The following is a 19,561-nucleotide window of genomic DNA, read 5'->3' as shown; positions in this document are numbered from 1 at the left end:
TTCAATGACTTTGCATCATCTAAATAGTGTCTTGTCTGGATAAAAGAGTCAATGATATAACAACTACCTCTGGTGATAGTGTTAATTTGAGGCAAAGGGATGCTGCAGATTTAATAGCATTGCAGATAATTACTAGCATTCACAAATATATTTTTTTCAAAAAAGTAACTTTGAAGATGCTAGGAATCTAGGAAAGGGCTAGCTTTTAATAGGAAGGAAATGTTTCACAAGATTATTTTAAGAAAAGGAAGAGTTTTTTTAAACAAGCAATTTGCATTAACCCTTTGCAGTAGCATTTCTCTGCAGAAATATATATTTTTAAATTTATTTTCAAATGAAGTCATTTTTTGACGTGAGTTTGATTTTTTTATCAACAATTTAATATTCCTACCAAAATTCTGACCATACATGTCAGGACCTGTATTTTGTATGCAAGAAAAATGCCTGAACCATCTTAATAGTATTCAAAGGGTTAAGTAGAAAAGTTTGAACTATAACAGTATTACATTTATTAAATAACAATTTAAATCTTTTTCTCATATTTAAGACCTTCTGCTTTAAAAGTTACAAGTTGTACAGACAGTTCATTACTTTTTTTTTAAATTATAAAAATGTAGTTGTGAAAGAAAAGTTTTAGTAGAGTAAGCAAAGAAAATCCTTCAAAAGAGAAGAGTTTCTTTTTTGACGTTTTACTTTTTATTTGCCTTTTTCACTCCTCTTTGGGAGCCTGATCCTCAAATGTAACCCTAGAGGACTCCCTGAAGTCCGGGTGTCTCAGATCCATGAGAAACTTTGTAGGAGTGATAATGTGGGTAGAACCTGTGAGAGAACAGAGGCCAGCTAACACCCTTACAACTTGCCCATTTATGCCGAAATTAACTTTCCTGGGAAGAGAAGATGCGCGGAATAAATATACATGCAAATTTATACGAGGTTTGCATCTTTCTGTTCTCACTGGGTTTCTCCCCAAGCTGAAATCACCGTGAGGAATTCAAATTAACTCTACCCTGAAGCCCTACAGTAGGCTATCACTGTGAATGAGGAGTTAAGCCAGGGCTTCAAGGCAGATGACCCAGAAGCAAAGGAAAGACTCAAACATAGCCACAGAACAACCACTGGTAGAGACAGCAGAAAACAGTTGTGGTTAATGGACAACAGGTCTATCAAAGCATAGCAATAGCAACAATAATAAGCATGTGAAGTGACATTCAAGAGAAAAGCAAAGCATGTAGATGCTAAACACTACTAGTTACACAGACAACATTAAGCATTTATTTTAGTTTTACAGCTAAAAGTTCAGCATATATTAGGAAATGAAAGGTTTTATTAATTAATTGGATTACATGAAACAATACTTTGTAAGAAATGAACTTAAACCAACTTACCACAGTTAAATAAAGTGACGGCTGAAGGTTACAATGCTTACCTATTAATACCTCCCACTTTCCATTGGCCTGTGTGACCTCATAAGCACAGCGCATCTCAGAGCATGAGCTCCCTCCAATGATGAAGATGATGAGGCGTGGCCCTGTCCTGTACTCCCCTGGTGTTTTATTTTTATGCCAGTGGCCATATCGGGCACTACACAAAAACAGTTACAGTAATGTCAACAATTGTAATAAATCACTACAATCATCAGCCACATGCTTAGACAAAGTTCACCTCCATGATATTAATATTACAAAACTATCCCAACACATTTCTTTAAAATTGACCTATTTTCCAGAATTCTTGTGTTCAATATTGCAGATTCAGGGATGATTCTCCCCACTAAGTTTGAAAGTTGAAACACAGAATTTGGACAATATATTCTCCTAATAGTTGTTCCTCACTCCCTCCTTTGGTTTTTTTAGTTTCTCTTGTTTATTTCTCTTATTCTACCTCTCTCCAGTCCAGCTGCAACACAGGCATCTTCTTGACTATGTGGAAAATTGCCCAGGTACATCATGCGCTCAAGAAGCAGGACATATCCAAACCAATTACCATCCTATCAGTCTACTCTCAATCATCAGAAAGTGATGGAAGCGGTCGTCAGCAGTGATATCAAGTGGCACTTGGTCAACAATATTCTGCTCACTGATGCCCAGTTTGGCTTCCACCAGCGCACTAGACTCCTGACCTCATTACAGCCTTAGTCCAAACATGGACAAAGGAGCTGACCTCCAGTGGTGAAGTAAGAGACACTGCCTTTGACACCAAGGCAACATTTTGACCTAAAGGAAGTCAGTGAGAATCAGGGGAAACTCACTGCCATTTGGAGTCATACCTGGCACAAAGGTTTTGTGGGGGTGGTCAATCATCTCAGCTCCAGGACACTACTGCAAGAATTCCTCAGGACAGTGGTCTGCACCCAACTATTTTGAACTGTTTCATCAACAACCTTCCCTCCCCCTCCATCCTCACCCATTCTCATCCATTGTCTTCTCTTGTTATGTTATCTCTATTATGTGTTCTGTTTATTTGTTTTTGCTGTACATTTTCATTTCAACTTTAGGAATTATGCTATCTATTAAACAGACTGCAAGGTGCTGGAGTGAAGCGGGCTGAACTTTAAATCTCTAATGCACCACAAATAAAGGGGTAAAATCTGACAATGCAAATTTTATGCCAGTACAGTCAACAATCTGTAGGTTACTCATACAGTTACTGAAGCATTCATCAGCCTTTCTTACTGTCCCCAGGTCAAGCCCTTTATCGAGACTAGTGTCGGCACTGATGAGGCAAATGCTTGGCCACCCAAGAAGGCAGTTTATATAATTTTTTTTAACCAACACATTGATAAGAAATTTTTGGGTGGAATGGCTTGGCATAATATTACATACTGGAGAAATGATATTTTGCCAGGATGTAAGCAGGCACATCCATTTGCTAAAGACCACAAGCAAGATTGTTGAATGTGACTTAGATTTGCATCCAAATGCAGATATTTCATACAACTACTATCTGACAGTTCTAGGCATATCCAAGCAAAATATATTAAACATTAACAATTTAAAGCCAGGAATTATTCAAGGCCATTGTAACCTCTAAGTAACATGCTTGAGATGCGAGCATATAACCCAGGCTAAAACGTCCACATGATGCTGACGGAGTCCTGCACAATTGGAGGTGTTGACTTTTGGAAGCGATATTAAAATGAAAGCTCTGCCTACTCTAATACTAGTTAAAAGAAAATACAGGACTTTCCCCAGTGACCTGATCAACACTTATCCTTCATCCAACATCACTGAACATCTCATTCGACGATTAACCTATTGCTATTATGAGACTCTACTGTGTCAAATAGGCTGCCACATTTCCTATCCTAATATAGTTTAAAAGTATTTAACTGTAAACTGTTCTGGGGTACCTTGATGCTGTGAAACATACAAATTAATTGCAAGGCTTTTCCTTTTGCAATGAACATCTTAGTTTTAAGATGCCTATTTCATCTATTTCTTCAGATGTCCCATCTACTTACATTTCCCCTCTGTAGTGAAGTTATTTTCCCTCTTCACGCCTCATTCCCACCTCTTTAGTAGGATGATGTTGACAGGGGAATCAGACCAGAACAAAATCTCACCTCCACGTAGCATACTTTGCTAGTTTCTTTAGGATTAATGTGCTTCTGAGCTGACCAAGAAAAGGTCTTGAGCCAAAACACCAGTTTAGCCACTTGTTCAGCTCAAAATGCCATATTGGTCTTTGCAGGTTGTCTGAGTGAGCATTTCAGTGCAGTGAACATTAAAAGATGTCTTATTGGCAAAAAAGCAATATGAGCACCTAATTCAAACAGCGTATAGAGGCAATACCTGACTGCAGTGGCACTGAAAGAGGCAGTAGAACGGGCAGAAATGTATGGGTAATGTTTAGTGTCCAATTTGTCATCAATGGCATCCTGGAGAGGAAACATTCAGGATGAATATTAATCATTGCACATTAGAAGTCACACATTGTCTTTCTGCTTTGGTACATAATTACTCTGAAGAAACAATACTATACATCATTGAGCTATTTTATTTAAAGTCTCACCTAATTACATAACTGCAGTTTGTTTTCTATATACATATATTATGTGTGCGTATGCTTTTTGCAGGGTGAAGCCCAATAATAAATCACTGTTAAAATGTGTAATACCTTGCAGCTCATTAACAGAACCAAAAATCTTTATAAAAAGATCAGTATTGCCTATTACTTAAATCATTCTGCTATGTCACCCCCCCTCGTTGTTTTAACGGAAAAGGTAAGGTTCAGTACAAGACTTGACAGTCCAGAACATCACACATGTAGTTCCAAATTGGTGATGAATTAATTGATCTCAACATGATCAGTAAAAGTGATGATATAATTACTTTAAAGCCCCAGGACTGGGGAGGAAATGGCTACAAAGTTTGGAAGCAGGCCATTCAGCCCATCAAGTCCACACTGACCCTCCAAACAGCATCGCACCCACCCTGTAACCCTGCATTCCCCATGGTTAATCCACCTAGCCTGCATATCCCTGGACAATGTGGGCAATTTAGCATGGCCAATCCACCTACCTGCACATCTTTGGACAGTGGGAGGAAACCGGAGCACCCAGAGGAAACCCACATATACACCAGGAGAATGTGCAAACTCAACACAAACAGTTGCCCAAGGATGGAATCAAACCTGGGTCACTGGCACTGTGAGACAACAGTGCTAACCATTGAGCCACTATGACAGCCTATCAAGCATTGGATTTAAACTTTAATCCTCTGATCCTACTATAATCCAGATAAAAGGAAGGACTAAAGAGAGACAAATGAAATCTGTGGGGACAGGAGAAAAGCCTTTAAAAAACAGCACTAAGTTACACGCCTGTGCTACTAACTTAATTGGTTAAGTCTTTAGTGAGTGTGCAGAGGCTGGATGGCAATGAACTTAATGGGGATAATCTTATACATTGCTTTATCCTGAGAGTTAAGTTCCACGTTGACTGTGAGTATACAGCTCCAGCAGCCTATAGCTCAGTCATACAGCCTGGCTCATCTAAAGCTGTACTTTAACTGAATTGGACATCAATTGCCAAGGCAAACTTGGTTAAGTAATTTTTGTGGGGTGCTCAAAACAATTCCATTAAATTCTCCAATATATTGAATTATTATTGTTGTCCAAGGGGTTTACGACCCTAGAGCAAGCTTACGGGCATGTTCTGGATCTGTCTGTCACTGCAGCAGTGAAGCAATAGAAATAATCTCTCAACAGAAAAATCCAGTAATAGGGAAAACAAGCTTTCAATAAAAGTAGTGCTTGCAGAGAAAACCCACCAGCAAGCAAGAGGATACATCCAGATCAAGCACACATGAAAAATGGTCCATGACCAGACACTCAAATTCAATCACTTTGAGAAAAGAATTAAACATTTTGTTTCTACCTGAAACATTAAATTAAGAGTTCTAATGGTGATTTAATAATTTTAAAACTATTTACTTGCTAATAAAGCTAACAACAAGTAAGTTAAGAATATTCTTCAGAAACAAGCTTAGAGTAGATCACTTGCAGGGGAGAAATTGGGAATAAAAATTTAAGGTTTTAGCAAAGATTTGTAGCTCAGGTTGTGGGTGAAGTTGTTGACTTCTCGCTGAGCTGGCTTGCTTTCATTAAGACGTTTCATCACCATGCGAGGTAACATCATCAGTGAGGCCTGCGATGAAGTGACATTGTTCTACTCCCCTTGGAATTTATATTGTCCAGTCCGTTAAGGTGAATAGTGTCATTTCCACTTCTGTTCTGTATGGGTTTGTATATGGGGTCCAATTCTATATGGTTGTTGATTGCATTATGGGTTGAGAACCATGCCTCTAGGAATTCCCATGCGTGTCTATGTTTGACTTGGGCTACTATGGTTAAGTTGATCCATTTAAACTGATGGCCTTCATTGTCCGAGCGTACCGATATTAAGGAATGTTCGTCGTGTCGTTTTGCTGCTAACTGATGTTCGTGTATTCTGATGGCTAGTTTCCTTCCTGTCTGTCCGATGTAATGCTTGTGGCAGTCATTGCATGGTATTTTGTAAGCTACACTGATTCTGCATGTTGTGGGAATGGGGTCTTTAATCCTTGTGAGTGTTTGTCGTAGCATGGCTGTGGGCTTGTGTGCTACCATGATTCCTAGTGGTCGTAGGAGTCTCATCAGTTCTTGATGTAGGGCAGTGTGGCCAGTGTGTTAGAGCATACTGTGTCCTCTTGTTGTTGTCTATTTAGTAGACACCTGCAAATGAAGTTGCAGGGATATCCGTTCATAGCGAAGATTTTGTGTAGGTGCTCTTCCTCTTTCCTGCGTAGTTCTGGCATGTTGCAGTGAGTGGTAGCCTGTTTAAATAGTGTCTTAATGTAACTTTGTTTGTGGACGTTGGGGTGGTTGCTGTGGAAGTTGAGGATATGATCAGTGTGAGTTGCTTTCCTGTATACTGAGGTTTGGAACTCCTCTTTGGTCATGGGATAAAAATTGTTTATTGGAATTTGAAATTTCAGAACCCTATCAGTGAAGTTAGTTAAATCTTTATTATTTCAACAATTTGAGAGAGAAGTTTAAGCTTGATTCACTAACAAACAAGTTTTATCAATTTTAATCACAAAAAACAAATCAGCAATAAAGAAGAAGAGGTGATGTTGAATTCAGTGCAAAAATACCTCAGATGCAAAAAAAATCAGCATCAATAATGTCACAGCAGCCATATTTGATACAGACAAACTATCGTTGTGTCATAATTTAATGTCACCATTTTGAGAAAGTTGTCACTCTCAAGTCTTTTAGAAATTCTCCATCAATCTTAGAAAAGGAATATTTCCATTCATCTCATCTCAAATTGGTAAAGCATGACCAAACTGTAAATTTAAAGTACCATAGACATTACCACATCCAATTTTTGTAGTACCACAACAAAGATTCAACAACAACTTTAACCAATGAAGAATACAAGACAATAAAGTAAGCATAGCACAAGGACATCCAGACAAAGAAAAAAATCAACTTCAAGTGTTAGTCAACAACCTTCCAATGCAACAAAATTCACCTTTACTGATCTTACCATCATAAAAATTCAAGCTATCAATCCAATTAATAGATCATCAAATCATTAAATGTGGAACGCATAATTCCTAAGGTTTTGAACATCAAATGAGGACAAGGTTAGCAAACATCTCTACTACATGGGAACAACATCAAATTATGAGTCATGTAGACAACTGATCGATGAAACCAAATTTATGCTTGAAAACTTTCTAACCATTTTTGATCAATGTTTCACTTTAAAACCAAAAGGGACACTGAGATCACACTTCAATAGCAGATACCAGCTCCTAGGATAGACTCTGGATAGCCTCATTACTATCCAAATGATGCAACTATGAAGATTTACTTGTAACAGAATCAATGCAGGTTTCAATGTAGCAATAGTCATTGATATACAGTCTACAAACAGTTCATAAAGCAAATATTCTGTAGAGAATGCGGAGTACTTAAAACACATGGCATTTGGTCAGAGAAGACAAACTTCCCATCTGAAGAATGTACTGTATGTGACAACATCAATGTAAAACATTAACCAATCCAACACTACAGTATCTTGTCACAAGTGTGATTCCAAACTCTACATCAGCAAAGACAAAACTGTCCAGTCTTGTATCAACATGTTAATTATAGGAAAACATATCATACCTTGAAGATGTACTGAAGTCGAAAGAACAGACCAAGCGTCAAACCAAACAATTCTCGAGTCAACACGTATATGAATGCTTTTGATTAGAACATTTTTGAAGAACAGGTAAATTTGCAATGGAACAAGTTTTTTTATTAGGAGAACAACTACATATGGATGAACAACTTACTCCTTTTCTCGGAGAATTAACAACGTTGTTCAATCAGATGCTAATGCTGGAAAAGAAACAGTTCAACTTTCCTTTTCTTTCCTGCAGTTCCATCAGTACAAGACACTTCAGCAAACACTACTTAATCTAACGAAAGCCAGCAGAGAAATGAAAGCTCACCAACTTTACCTCAAATGTTTCTACACCTTGCAATCGACTTTCCTGACCTCCCCAACACAGATAATCTTGGGGAGAGTCAGGGATAGAAAGGAAAAAATGTTCAGTAAATCTTGCAAAAAAGTAATCAAAGTAGCTAAGTTGTGAATGATTAACATTTTCTATACTGTTTATGTCAGGGGGAGTAAAAGCTAGGAGCGGCTGTAAGACCCTAGTGGGACCCCATAATTGTCATCAAGCTGCTCCTCACTGGCATAAATAGCACAGTGTGTGCAGAGTTAAAGGGGAAAAGAGAGTAACATAGAAGCCTGATGTCCAGCCATGTAAACAGTAGAATTACATACAGAGAAACATTCGTGATAGATGAACTAGCATTAGGGGATAGAGTTCATGAAATAAGCCTTTGATAACATGTAAGATGAGAGTCTTGTATATTTGTGATGTAGTCTTTAGTCTAAATATGTAATAAACAGTACTAAAGAGAGACGCCCAAGCTTCGATCTTGTCTTCTCCTCAACCAGTCTGTTTTGAACCTATACTCCGAAATGTTGGCATAAAATGACATCACAAAATAATTATTTTTTTTTCATTTATTGAGTCAACCAAAGGCCACCAACCTCCATGATGTCCTTGATGAGTGGTGTCCATCGAGACAGCTGATAGGTCTGTTCACTGATACGCTCTTTACGCTCTGGCTTGTTCCTACGACGTAAGGTTGACTAAACACCAAGAACAGAATGTGAATCCTCTTTTATTAACATTGAGAAAGTGTACATCGTTTTGACAATTTCGTAAAGGTTCTTTAGTGCTGCTGAGAGCTAAGAGTGTGATATGATTTTAAAGTTTCTGTATATGTCTCAATTTGAGAAGTTTGTCAACTGCTCAACTAGGCCAATAGACTGAAAACCAATAATTCAAATAACGCTGACAGCTTAATTTTTGTCCTGTATGCTCAAGTAAATCTCTAGGTGTTGGGTCTGATAGATTAGATTTAAAACCATCTGAAGACAAAACAGCATTAGCTTATGGATCTATTCCTAGTTTACATTGAATTTTAGATCACAGGAATACGTCGTTTAGCATGACTTGTGCAATATAAATCCCCTCTCACTTTAATTATTCTAACCCTGTCAACATATCCTCCTATTCCTGTTAGAAACTGGAACTTCATTTTCCTACTTTCCTTTTGCTGTTAATAAATTTAGCTGAGACAGCTTTGAACTTCTCTCTATATGTCTGAAAATAAACAACCTGTAACAAACAAGGACAAATGGAAAATTAGCACTCTGAAGATTACCAGGCTACTGGTACTACGTGCCCCCGAGGAAAAACACTTACAATGAAAGCTGACCTCAAGCTAGGTGTGGGCAAGGGGGCAATGGCTTTATTAACTTTGTGAGTCATTGTCCCATGCCCATTGGCTGGAAGGATTCAAGTGGATGACAGACATCGAGTTTCTCAACAAGTCCACGTCAGGTGGGAGGCTCAGAAGACAGCTGACTCCTTAAGATGGAATAACATCAATAAGTGCTGGAGAAACTCAGAAGGTAGGAGTGAAACCTACATTTCCAGCCCGGTATGACTCCACTTCAAATGGAAGATGAACCAGGAGGGGGCAAGAAAACCCAATGAGCCCTGCTGCTGAAGATAAGGATGCTGCCTCCATCACTTCAATCTATTAAGGGTCAAATACTGTTTTTGTCTAATTAACTATTGTAGCATATCTAAACTGCTGCTCCTTAAACTTTTCTTGGAAGTATCTGAAAATTCCTTATGAATGGTTGACTGCCTATATTGAGTCGAGTCGTACAATCATAGAGATATACAGCGCAGAAACAGACCCTTCAGTCCAACTCGTCCATGCCGACCAAGTTTCCCAAACTAAACTAGTCCCACTTGCCTGCATTTGCCTCGTATCCCTCTAAACCCTTCCCACTCAAGTACCTGTTCAAACGTCTTTTAAATGTTGTAACTGTACCTGCATCTACCACTTCATCTAACAGTTCATTCCACATACAAACCACTCTCTGTGTGAAGAGGGTGCCCCCCAAGTCCCTTTTTTAAATCTTCCTTCTCTCACCTTAAAAAAAATGTTTTGAACTCCCCCAACCTAGGTAAAAGACCTTTTGCTACTCACCTTATTTCTGCCACTCATGATTTTATAAATGTCTATAACCTCAACCTCCTATGCTCCAATGAAAAATGTCCTAGCCAATCAGCTTCCCCTTATAACTTAAACCCTCCAGACCCGGCAACATCTTTGTAAATCTTTTCAGCACCCTCTCCAATTCAATAATGTCCTTCTTATAGCAGAGTGACCATAACTGTACTTAGTATTCCATAAGTGGCCTCACCAATGTCAACATGATGTCCCAACTTCTAAACTCAATGGTCCAAACAATGAAGGTAAGCATGCAAACACCCTTTTAATGACCTGTCTACCTGTGACACAACCTTAAAAGAACTATGTACCTGAAACCATAGGTCTCTCTGTTCAGCAACATACCCTAGGGCCCTACCATTAACTGAATAAGTGCCTTTGTTTGTTTTACCAAAATGCAACATCTCGCATTTATCCAAATTAAATTCCACTCTTCAGCCATTGGTCCAAATGATCAAGATCCCTTTGTAATCTTAAATATCCTTCTTCACTGTTGACTATATCACCAAGTGATATCTGAAACTTACTAAGCATGCCTCCTAAACTCTCATCCAAATCATTTATATAAATGATGAAAAGCAATGGACCCAGCACCGATCCCTGAGGAACACTGCTGATTGCAGGCCTCGAGTCTGAAAAACAACCCTCCACCACCACTCTCTGCCTCCTGTCCTTAAACCAATTTTATATCCAATTGGCAAGCGCACCCTGAATCCCATGTGATCTAACATGACTAATTAGTCTACCAAGTAAGAACCTTGTGAAAGGCTTTAAAGTTCAAGTAAACAACTACTACCGCTCCGCCTCTTCAATCTTCTTGATTTCTTCCTCAAAAAAACTCAATCAAGTTTGTGAGACCTGGTTTCCCATGCAGAAAGCCATGCTGACTGTCCCTGATCAATCCCTGCCTCTCCATGCATGTTAATCCTATCTCTCAGAATCCCCTGCAACAACTTACCCACCACTGATGTCAGACTCACCAGTCTATAGTTCCCAGACTTCTCCTTACAGGCTTCCTTCAATAAAGGTACATTAGCCAACCTCCAGCCCTCTGGCACCTCACCCATGGCTGTAGATGATACAAATATCTCTGCTATAAGCCCCGTAATTTCTTCCCTAACTATCCACAATGCCCTGGGATACACTTGATCAGGTCCCAGAGATTTATCCACTCTTATGTTTTTTAAGACCTCCAGCACCCCCTCTTCTGTAATGTGGGCTGTTTTCAAGACATCAATATTTATTTCCCCGAGTTCCCTTGCCTCTATTTCTTTCCCCACAGTAAAAACTGATGCAAAATACTCATTTAGTATCTCTCCCATTTCCAGTGGTTCCACATATAAAAAATCTTGTTGATCTTTAAGGGGCCCTATTCTCTCCCTAGTTGCTCTTTTTCTCTTAAGGTACGTGTAATATCTCTTTGGATTATCCTTAACCTTATCTACCAAGGCTATCTCACATCCCCCTTTTGTCCTCCTGATTTCCATCTTAAAAATGCCCCTGCACGCCATACACTCTTCAAGAGATTTACTTTATCCAATTGTCCACACCTAATATGTGACTCCTTCTTATTCTTGACCAGATCCTCAATACCTTTATTCATTCATTGTTCCCTACTCCTACCAGCCTTATCTTCACTCTAATAGAACATATTGCCCCTGAACTCTCATTACCTCAATTTTGAAAACCTCCCACCTGCTAGTAGGCCTTTTACCTGTGAACAATGTACTCCAATCAACTTTTGAAAGTTCCTATCTCATGTTGTCAAAATTTGCCTTACCCCTTTCAAGAACTTTAACTTGTATACAAGGCTTATCCTTTTCCATAACTATTTTAAAACTAATAGAATTATGATCACCGGTCCCAAAGTGCTCCCCCACTAACACTTCACTCACTTGCCCTGCCTTATTTCCTAAAAGAAGGTTAAGTTTGGCTCCTTGGATAGTATGTAGAAGTACTAGTAGGTACATCTACATAGTGATAAAGAAAATTTTCTTGAACACATTTAACAAATTCCTTACTATCCAAGCCCTTAACACAATGGCAGTCCCAGTCTATGTTTGAAAAGTTAAAATCCCTGACAATTACAACCCTATTATTCTTACATATGTCTGACATCTCTCCACATATTTGCTTCTCAATTTCCTGTGACTACTGGGGACCCTATAGAACAATCCCATCAAAGTGATCATCCTCTTCTTATTTCTGAATTCCACACATATAGCTTCACTGGACGATCCCACAGAAGTATCCCTTCCAGGTACAGCAGTAATGTTTTCCTTAATCAGAACTGCCACTCCCCCTCCTCTCTTGCCTCCATTTCTATTCTTTGTAGCATCTATACCCCTGAACGTTGAGATGCCAGTCCTGTCCCTCCCTCAGCCCTATTTCTGTAATAGCTATGATATCCTAGTCCCATGTTCCCATAGATGCCCTGAGTTCATCCGCCTTACCTGTAAGACCTCTGGTGTTGAAATAAATGGCAGTTTAATTATTCAGAGTTACTTTGTTCTCCTACTTGCTCTCATCTGCATTTTCCATTTAACTTGCTTTTTTAAAATTCAGAACCACCCTCATTGATCTTTAGGATCCCCACACCCCACTCCTTACTAGTTTAAAGACTCCTGAATAGAACTAGCAAATCTCCGCACCCGGATATTGGTCCCCCTCCAGTTCAGGTGAAACCCAATCCTTTTGAACAGGTTTTTTCTGCACAGATCAGGTGCAATGATCTAAAAATATGAATCATTGCCCACTGCACCATCTCCTCAGCCACTGATTTATACAGTTCTGAACCCCCAAAATTCTAACACATGGCATAAGGAGTATGATCTCCTGAAGGTTGGTTTACTTCGCTTTAGATTGAAGAAGTAGCAATTTAGATCACAGTCCTTAAGTGAAAACGAAAGCTACAATGGCATTGGCATATGCTAGTAAACAGTTGACTATAAAAACTGGGGCAGTTGGATTAAAAGATATACTGGGGGGGGGTGGGATAATACAGGAATGTGACAGAGATTCTGAATCTAGTTTCGTTTGACTGTCTAAAGAGTTTCAGAAGGTTAAGATCAAGTTTGTAACAGTCTGGAATAGGTAGTCTAACAGCACCCAGACATCTGCCTCACAGCTGAATAAAAAAATACGAGAAGTCAAAGGAACAAGTTTAAAAAGTTGCAAAGGGAAAGTGACTGTTTAGCCATGGTAACTGAGGTACATGATGAGCCACACTACACAAAGAAACAGATAGGGAAAAGAATCTAACAACACACTTGTGAGTTGTGATCTGAGAATGCAGATTGAGAGGAAACCTAAAGGATGCAAGGGTAGCTCTGACAGAGTTAATTCGACAACAAAACCATAACAAATCACACAACGTATACAACCAAAATTAGGCAATTTCAAACAAATTTGCCATCAATGAGCAGTAATAACTGCAACCTCTCCCTTCAATTTTTTTTTCTATTATCTAGCTACTCATTAGAACCATATCACTAGGTTTGTGCTCATGTGCTACATTGTATAGTTGTATGCAATGTTTTAATGGCAATGGAGCTTATATTATTTAAGAGAAAACTCAATCGCTTTTCCCACAGGGGAGACCTTCATGATGCTCCATTCTGTATCATAGCACTACATTCTGGTAGAGTCTTAATGGTATAATGAGGATCATCATCAATACCTTTCACATTAAGTTTTTTGAATGATTAAATTGTATCACAATTTTCTTTCAGAAATAGATCTGTAATTTTGAAGGTGAAATGTCCTTAAAAAAAGTTGAGATGGCAGCAATAAAGAAGTGTTTCCAAGCTGACTGTTCTACACAGAATAGGTGCAAAGTTAATTAAACAGAGTAACATACATCTGTAATGATGGGGATTCCCAAGTGAGCCATGTTGTTAATGATCTCACTGTCCTCGGGTGGGATCTGGGCATGTTGAATCAGTTTGTTCAGATTCTCCTCAGTGATTCCTAATTTAGAATGAGAAAGAAAGAGATGTTTTAACTTCATATTATTATTCTTTTATGAGGAATGTCCTGCATCACTGCTATACTGATATGACTCCCCAACAATCACACAAGATCCAGATGCAATATATTCTTATTAGCATGGAAAGAGGATGCATCATTTGTTGCCATCGATTCCCAATTTCAGTAGTGCCACTGAAAAAAGATTCGTAGCAGAAACCAGGTGCATCCCTGAACGAAAGCACAACCATTCCCAGGACATATTCCCTCCGACCCAAGCGTCAAAGCATAGGAAAAGAAGTTCCAGATATAGACTCCAGTCCATTACCTGACAAAAGTATGTGGCGCAGAATGATTTTTTTGAAAACGGAGCTAACGGCAAAAATAATTTAAGAACATCCTCCTTGGTGCCCAGACCTGTACATGTATGCAGAGCAACTAGCTGCAGTAGAACTGCTGCATTAGAGGTGGAGTAGGCCCCTTTGAGTGGCCTTTTATTATGTTAGCTCCCTTCTTTCTAATTCCGATTGTGTCTTTGCTCCACTTGCTTTCACACCAGCTAGCAGGCTCATATTACCCACAAAGACCAAGTATGAATCCCAATCAGTATATGTGAATATAGTAATCTCAGTTCTTAGAGGTCATATTGACAGTGGATGCAAATGTAGAATGATAGAATCCCTACAGTATGCAAGCAGGCCATTTGACCCGTCGAGTCCACACCAACCCTCTGAAAAGCATCCCACTCTATACACAACCTCCCCCACCCCACACCCTATCCTATCCCTGTAACCCTGCATATTCCATGCCTAATCCACCTACCCTGCACATCCCTGGATGCTATGGACAATTTAGTATAGCCAATCCACCTAACCTACACATCTTTGGACTGTGAAAGGAAACCCATGCAGACACAGGGAGAATGTGCAAACTCCACACAAACAGTAACCCAAGGCTGGGATTGAACCCAGGTCTCTGGTGCTGTGAGGCAGCAGTGCTAACCATCGAGCCACTATGCCTTGATCTCCCTTGATTTTAATTTCCATTGTCTTTGGTGTAAATGAGATCAGGAGAGGGGTAATCATTGGCAGCTCATCTTATACTATTTCTCAAAGTCAAAATTACTCCAAGCTAAGTTGTACATTGATAAAATTATTTCAATTACTCCATCAACCCATTTGTTCCACTCTTTTTGTCAGAAAAAAGTCATAATGACAGTGGATGCAAATGTAGAATCATTCATAGAATCCCTACAGTATGGAAGTTCGGATACATCTTTCACCCAGTCAGGTTATTTTCTGTTGCACTGTCACTGACACCTTTCAATGAACTGTAGGACATCTCACAAAGCAGCCTGGTAGAAAACAAGTGATATGCATGTGTGTCATTGGCATTGTTAGATATTGGGTAGTACTTAATCCTGTGTGATTAACAGTGCTTGCAGTAACCTCCAATGTTAAGGCGCACAGACAGACAGGCTGCATTTCTGATGTTAACCTTTCTTACTCACCATTCTTAAGGAAAATGTAGAGAAGGATGATGCGAATTTTATCGTAAGTGGAAACATTATTGTCCAGCAGAATGGGAACAATGGCTCTCATTGGATCCTTGATCTTCTCTCCCTCAGCATCAGTCCCCATGGCCAAATCCTAAAAAAAAACATTCGCAACATTTTTAGAATGTTTTATTTAGCAAGCTTGGCTTGTAATTGCTCAGAATTTGTAAACTACTAAGTTTCTCCCATATGCCAGTACTTCTGGTCACTCGTGAGATGTTAAATCTGACTGAACGTCAAATATTGAGTAATGTATCTGCTGGACTTGAGGTTAGGTCACTAAATGGAAAAGCAGAACATAGAAGCTTGTCTTTGGACAGTGCTGGTCTATATTGCAGTACATTTTTCACTTTAGCTGCTCAATGTACGGTGGATTGGCACTAAGAATAATTGTAGAAATTGAATTAGAAACTTCACATTGTTACTTTTGAAACTTCAATTCTCACCACTAACATACTTCTTAAAAACCAAACAAAAAGAATTGAGGAATGACATCAGGTTGTTGCACTCCTGAACTCATTTGTTAGAAAGACTATGCATCACCATCATTTTGGCTCCATAATGTGCATGGGAACAGGAAAAGGGCTTGGTTTAGTGCCTTCAGTTGTTTGCTGTCATTCTCCCTGTCTTTATTCATGTATGAAAAATGATTCACAAAACAATAATCTTTTTATAATTTTCTACCCTGGAGGGCAGTGTAGACTCAATCACTGAGTATGTTCAAGACTGAAATTCATAGATTTCCACATACTGATGCCATCAATGTCACATAGAGTAAGTGATAGTGAATTGGCAGCCTTTTTATGTCTTTCCCAATTTTTTTTTATTTATGTACATATCAATCGATTCACTATTACATGCATCACAATAATGCACAAAGTCATGAACCACCTCAGTTTGTTTAAGAGATGGGCATGCAAAAGTTGGTGGGCTGGAAGGAGAAGAAAGGGGTATCCTATTTAACAAATGTCTGACTTACAAATGCGATCCCATATAGAGGTGTAGTTTTAAAAATCCAACATGCAAGTATTTCTTGTACTTACAAACAGTTATGTTATATTGTCTTGCATTGTGTTCCAACTTGTGTATTAATCGACTTGTGAACAGACGCAGGAATGGAACCTGTTCGCGTCCCAGAGACTGCATGCAATTAGAGTCTTACTGAGGCACTGAGGGAGGCACTGAGCCTCATAATGAAGGTCACTGGAATTTTATATATTGCAACTTAAAAATGTCTGCTGTACTTAGCTTGGCAAAGTCGATATGACCTTAAAAACATTAATGCATCCTATATAAAGAATTGCAGTAATATTCCTGTGGAAAGTTTCATTACTATTAGGAATTTTAAACATAGCACAACTTTATTCCTTCCTGTTAAAAAAAAAGAAAAGGCCTACCTCGTTATTCCTGAAATTGATCCAAAGGATCCTGCATATTCACAAATCTGCTCCATAATATTTACAGATTTATGTGGTTAATGTATTTTAATAGTGACCATCTCAATAAGGTGTCCCCTGGATTATTTTCAAACAAGAGGCTAACAAAGACATTAGCTCTTAGTCTTGACTGATGGCTGTTAAATATCCCATTGGTCAGCAGTTATGTGTTTCTTTCTCTTTCTTTCTCCATATGGAAACAGCACCTGACTCTTTTAAGTATTTCCTCATGATAATGGTGAACTACAAGGGTGTCATGCCATGCCCATGTAGGAATGTTCAACTTGAAAGCAAATTTCAAGAAGATGTAGATCTTGTTTCTGTGCACATGACAGGAGTGTCATGTCCCACTAACTAGTTAATGCTGGCAGTGAGGGCAAACATTCAGCGTGGGCTAGTAGATGGGCGAAACATGGCAGTCAGGAAGCAAGGCCACTTTAAGGTTCAAATCTCAGTAATACTGGGAGCAATTTTCAACTAATTCAGCTAGTGCAAGACTGCTACCATCAGCTACGATGTTGTTCTTGCTACCTTCCATGTTTTATTCTACACCAAAATCACATACAACAATATGGAGGGCATAGTAAAACCAGGATTTGACCAGATCCCATGGGTTTCCCACTTTTTGGAGTTGATAAAGTGGGCTTCATTTTCTTGGTGAACTGTGGACATTCTGTTTTCAGGTTTCATCAAGAAAAGATCATCTTGCTATTGCCAATTGCAGGTTGGCAGATGAGGGCAGTTATGGGGTGAGGAGAAGGTGCCAGGCCCAATGAGAAATGGTCAACAGCAAGCCAAATGGTTTTAGCAGGGCTCAGAGGAACATTCAACTCTCTGCTAAGAACTGGGAGATCAACAATTAGAGATCTTACCAAGTGTTAATGAAACTAATGGAAATGTCTGATCACCTCTTACTCAACATGAGTTAACAATCCCGGGTGGTTTTAATCTCTCACCTGTTCAACTCGGCACAGTTTATCCACAGTGCCCTGATAGTGTTTCATACAATCCTCAGCAAGGTGAAGATGGGTGGAATACTGCAAAACAAAAAAAAGGAAATGAACCAACAAATGTCAAACTAATGTGCTAATACCATTTCAGTTTATCTTTACGGAGGCTAATAGCCTAAAGGTATTATCATGAGAGTGTTAATGCAGAGACCTGGTAATGTTCTGGGGACCTGAGTTTGAATCCTGACCTGGCAGATGTTGGAATTTGAATTCAATAATTAAGTGGAATTGGGAGACTAATAATGACCATGAAACCATTATAAATTGTTGGGAAAACCATCTGGTTCACTAATGTCCCTGAGGGAAGGAAGCTGCCGTCCTTGCCTGGTCTGGCCGACATGTGACTCCAGACCCTCAGCAATGTGCCTGACACTTAACTGCCCTCTGGGCAATTAGGAATGGGTAATAAATGTTGGCCTAGCTAGTAATGCCCACAACCTGTGAATGAATTAAAAAAAGGTATTTCTTTGTATCCTACAGATACTTTTATCATTTAGCTTGTGAGGTGTAAGATGAGAAAATCCAAACCACTTACCCTGTTGTTCTATAAAAGGAATGTTTTGAGACTGATAATACCTTGCTTAGTTCCTTCTGATACTGTGGCATCTTCTTCAGCATCTGAGACAGATCCCTCATGGTTGTCTGAATGAGGATAATATGTAATTACTTTTCTTACACTGGATGGTGTAGATATTACTGCTTCACAACTCAGCTGTTGACAAAGTGAACAGACATTCCATTCTACTCATCCCACACTACACAACACACACAGTGAACTATACACCTCCATGTGTTCCTGTGCATAGACCATCAAATAGCTTGATTTATAGGAATATTTAAGGATCAAACTCTAAAATAGTTTTCTCAACAAAATCAAAACTCCAGAATCAATGTGTTCCAGAGTCTAACTTTACACAAGCAGATGAGAAATGCACACACAAAAGCACAATTTTTATATGCTTCAAGCTGGAGATTTGTTATCAATAAACACACTTGACTGTTCGTAAAGAAAATAATTGCACTATCTGGAGTTTGATTGTCTCATACTCTGACCTGCGATGTAAAATGATTACAAATGTTATAACTGTCTCCACCCAATTATTACATTTTACACTCACTTCTGTTAAGTTGATGTCAACACTACCTGCTTCGTATTTAGGTTCTCTTCAGAGTTCTTGAATGAAACAAAGTAAAAGAAACAGACACAGCAATACACCAGACTGCTGCAATGAGGTACACATAGTGTGAAGGATCCAGATATTATATCTTGTTAAAAATTTCAGGTAATTCCCTCATTTAATGGGCTGGACGTTTATACAGAGTTTATGCTCACAACATCTCTTAACTGCAGATAACATCACTTCATGTAAATTTCAAGATGGTTTGAACAATAGGAAGGAAGAAGCATGACAGCAATGTGGAAAATAAAAGCACCTTTCGAGAGA

The 19,561-nt window shown here is 38.9% G+C and overlaps 1 protein-coding gene across 2 annotated transcripts in view; it reads right to left on the bottom strand.

The window, feature by feature from the left end:
- LOC109933836 (syntaxin-binding protein 1) overlaps nt 1–19,561 on the bottom strand; it is a 52,854-nt gene that overhangs the window by 1,469 nt on the left and 31,824 nt on the right. Inside the window, exons 11-18 of one of the 2 annotated variants that reach the window (XM_048613524.1) lie at nt 18,693–18,758; nt 18,063–18,143; nt 15,626–15,764; nt 14,009–14,118; nt 8,606–8,707; nt 3,792–3,877; nt 1,427–1,581; nt 694–819 (exon numbers count right to left, since the gene is read on the bottom strand). In XM_048613524.1, coding sequence (XP_048469481.1) covers nt 710–819; nt 1,427–1,581; nt 3,792–3,877; nt 8,606–8,707; nt 14,009–14,118; nt 15,626–15,764; nt 18,063–18,143; nt 18,693–18,758 — 849 coding nt within the window. In that variant the 3' untranslated portion in view covers nt 694–709. The remainder of the gene's footprint in view (nt 1–693; nt 820–1,426; nt 1,582–3,791; nt 3,878–8,605; nt 8,708–14,008; nt 14,119–15,625; nt 15,765–18,062; nt 18,144–18,692; nt 18,759–19,561) is intronic. The other variant, XM_048613523.1, reaches the window with a different exon arrangement.

Source organism: Rhincodon typus, chromosome 28, assembly GCF_021869965.1.
Source record: "Rhincodon typus isolate 14 chromosome 28, sRhiTyp1.1, whole genome shotgun sequence".
In the NCBI taxonomy this organism is placed as follows: Eukaryota; Metazoa; Chordata; class Chondrichthyes; order Orectolobiformes; family Rhincodontidae; genus Rhincodon; species Rhincodon typus.
This window is presented reverse-complemented; position numbering and strand designations above follow the sequence as displayed.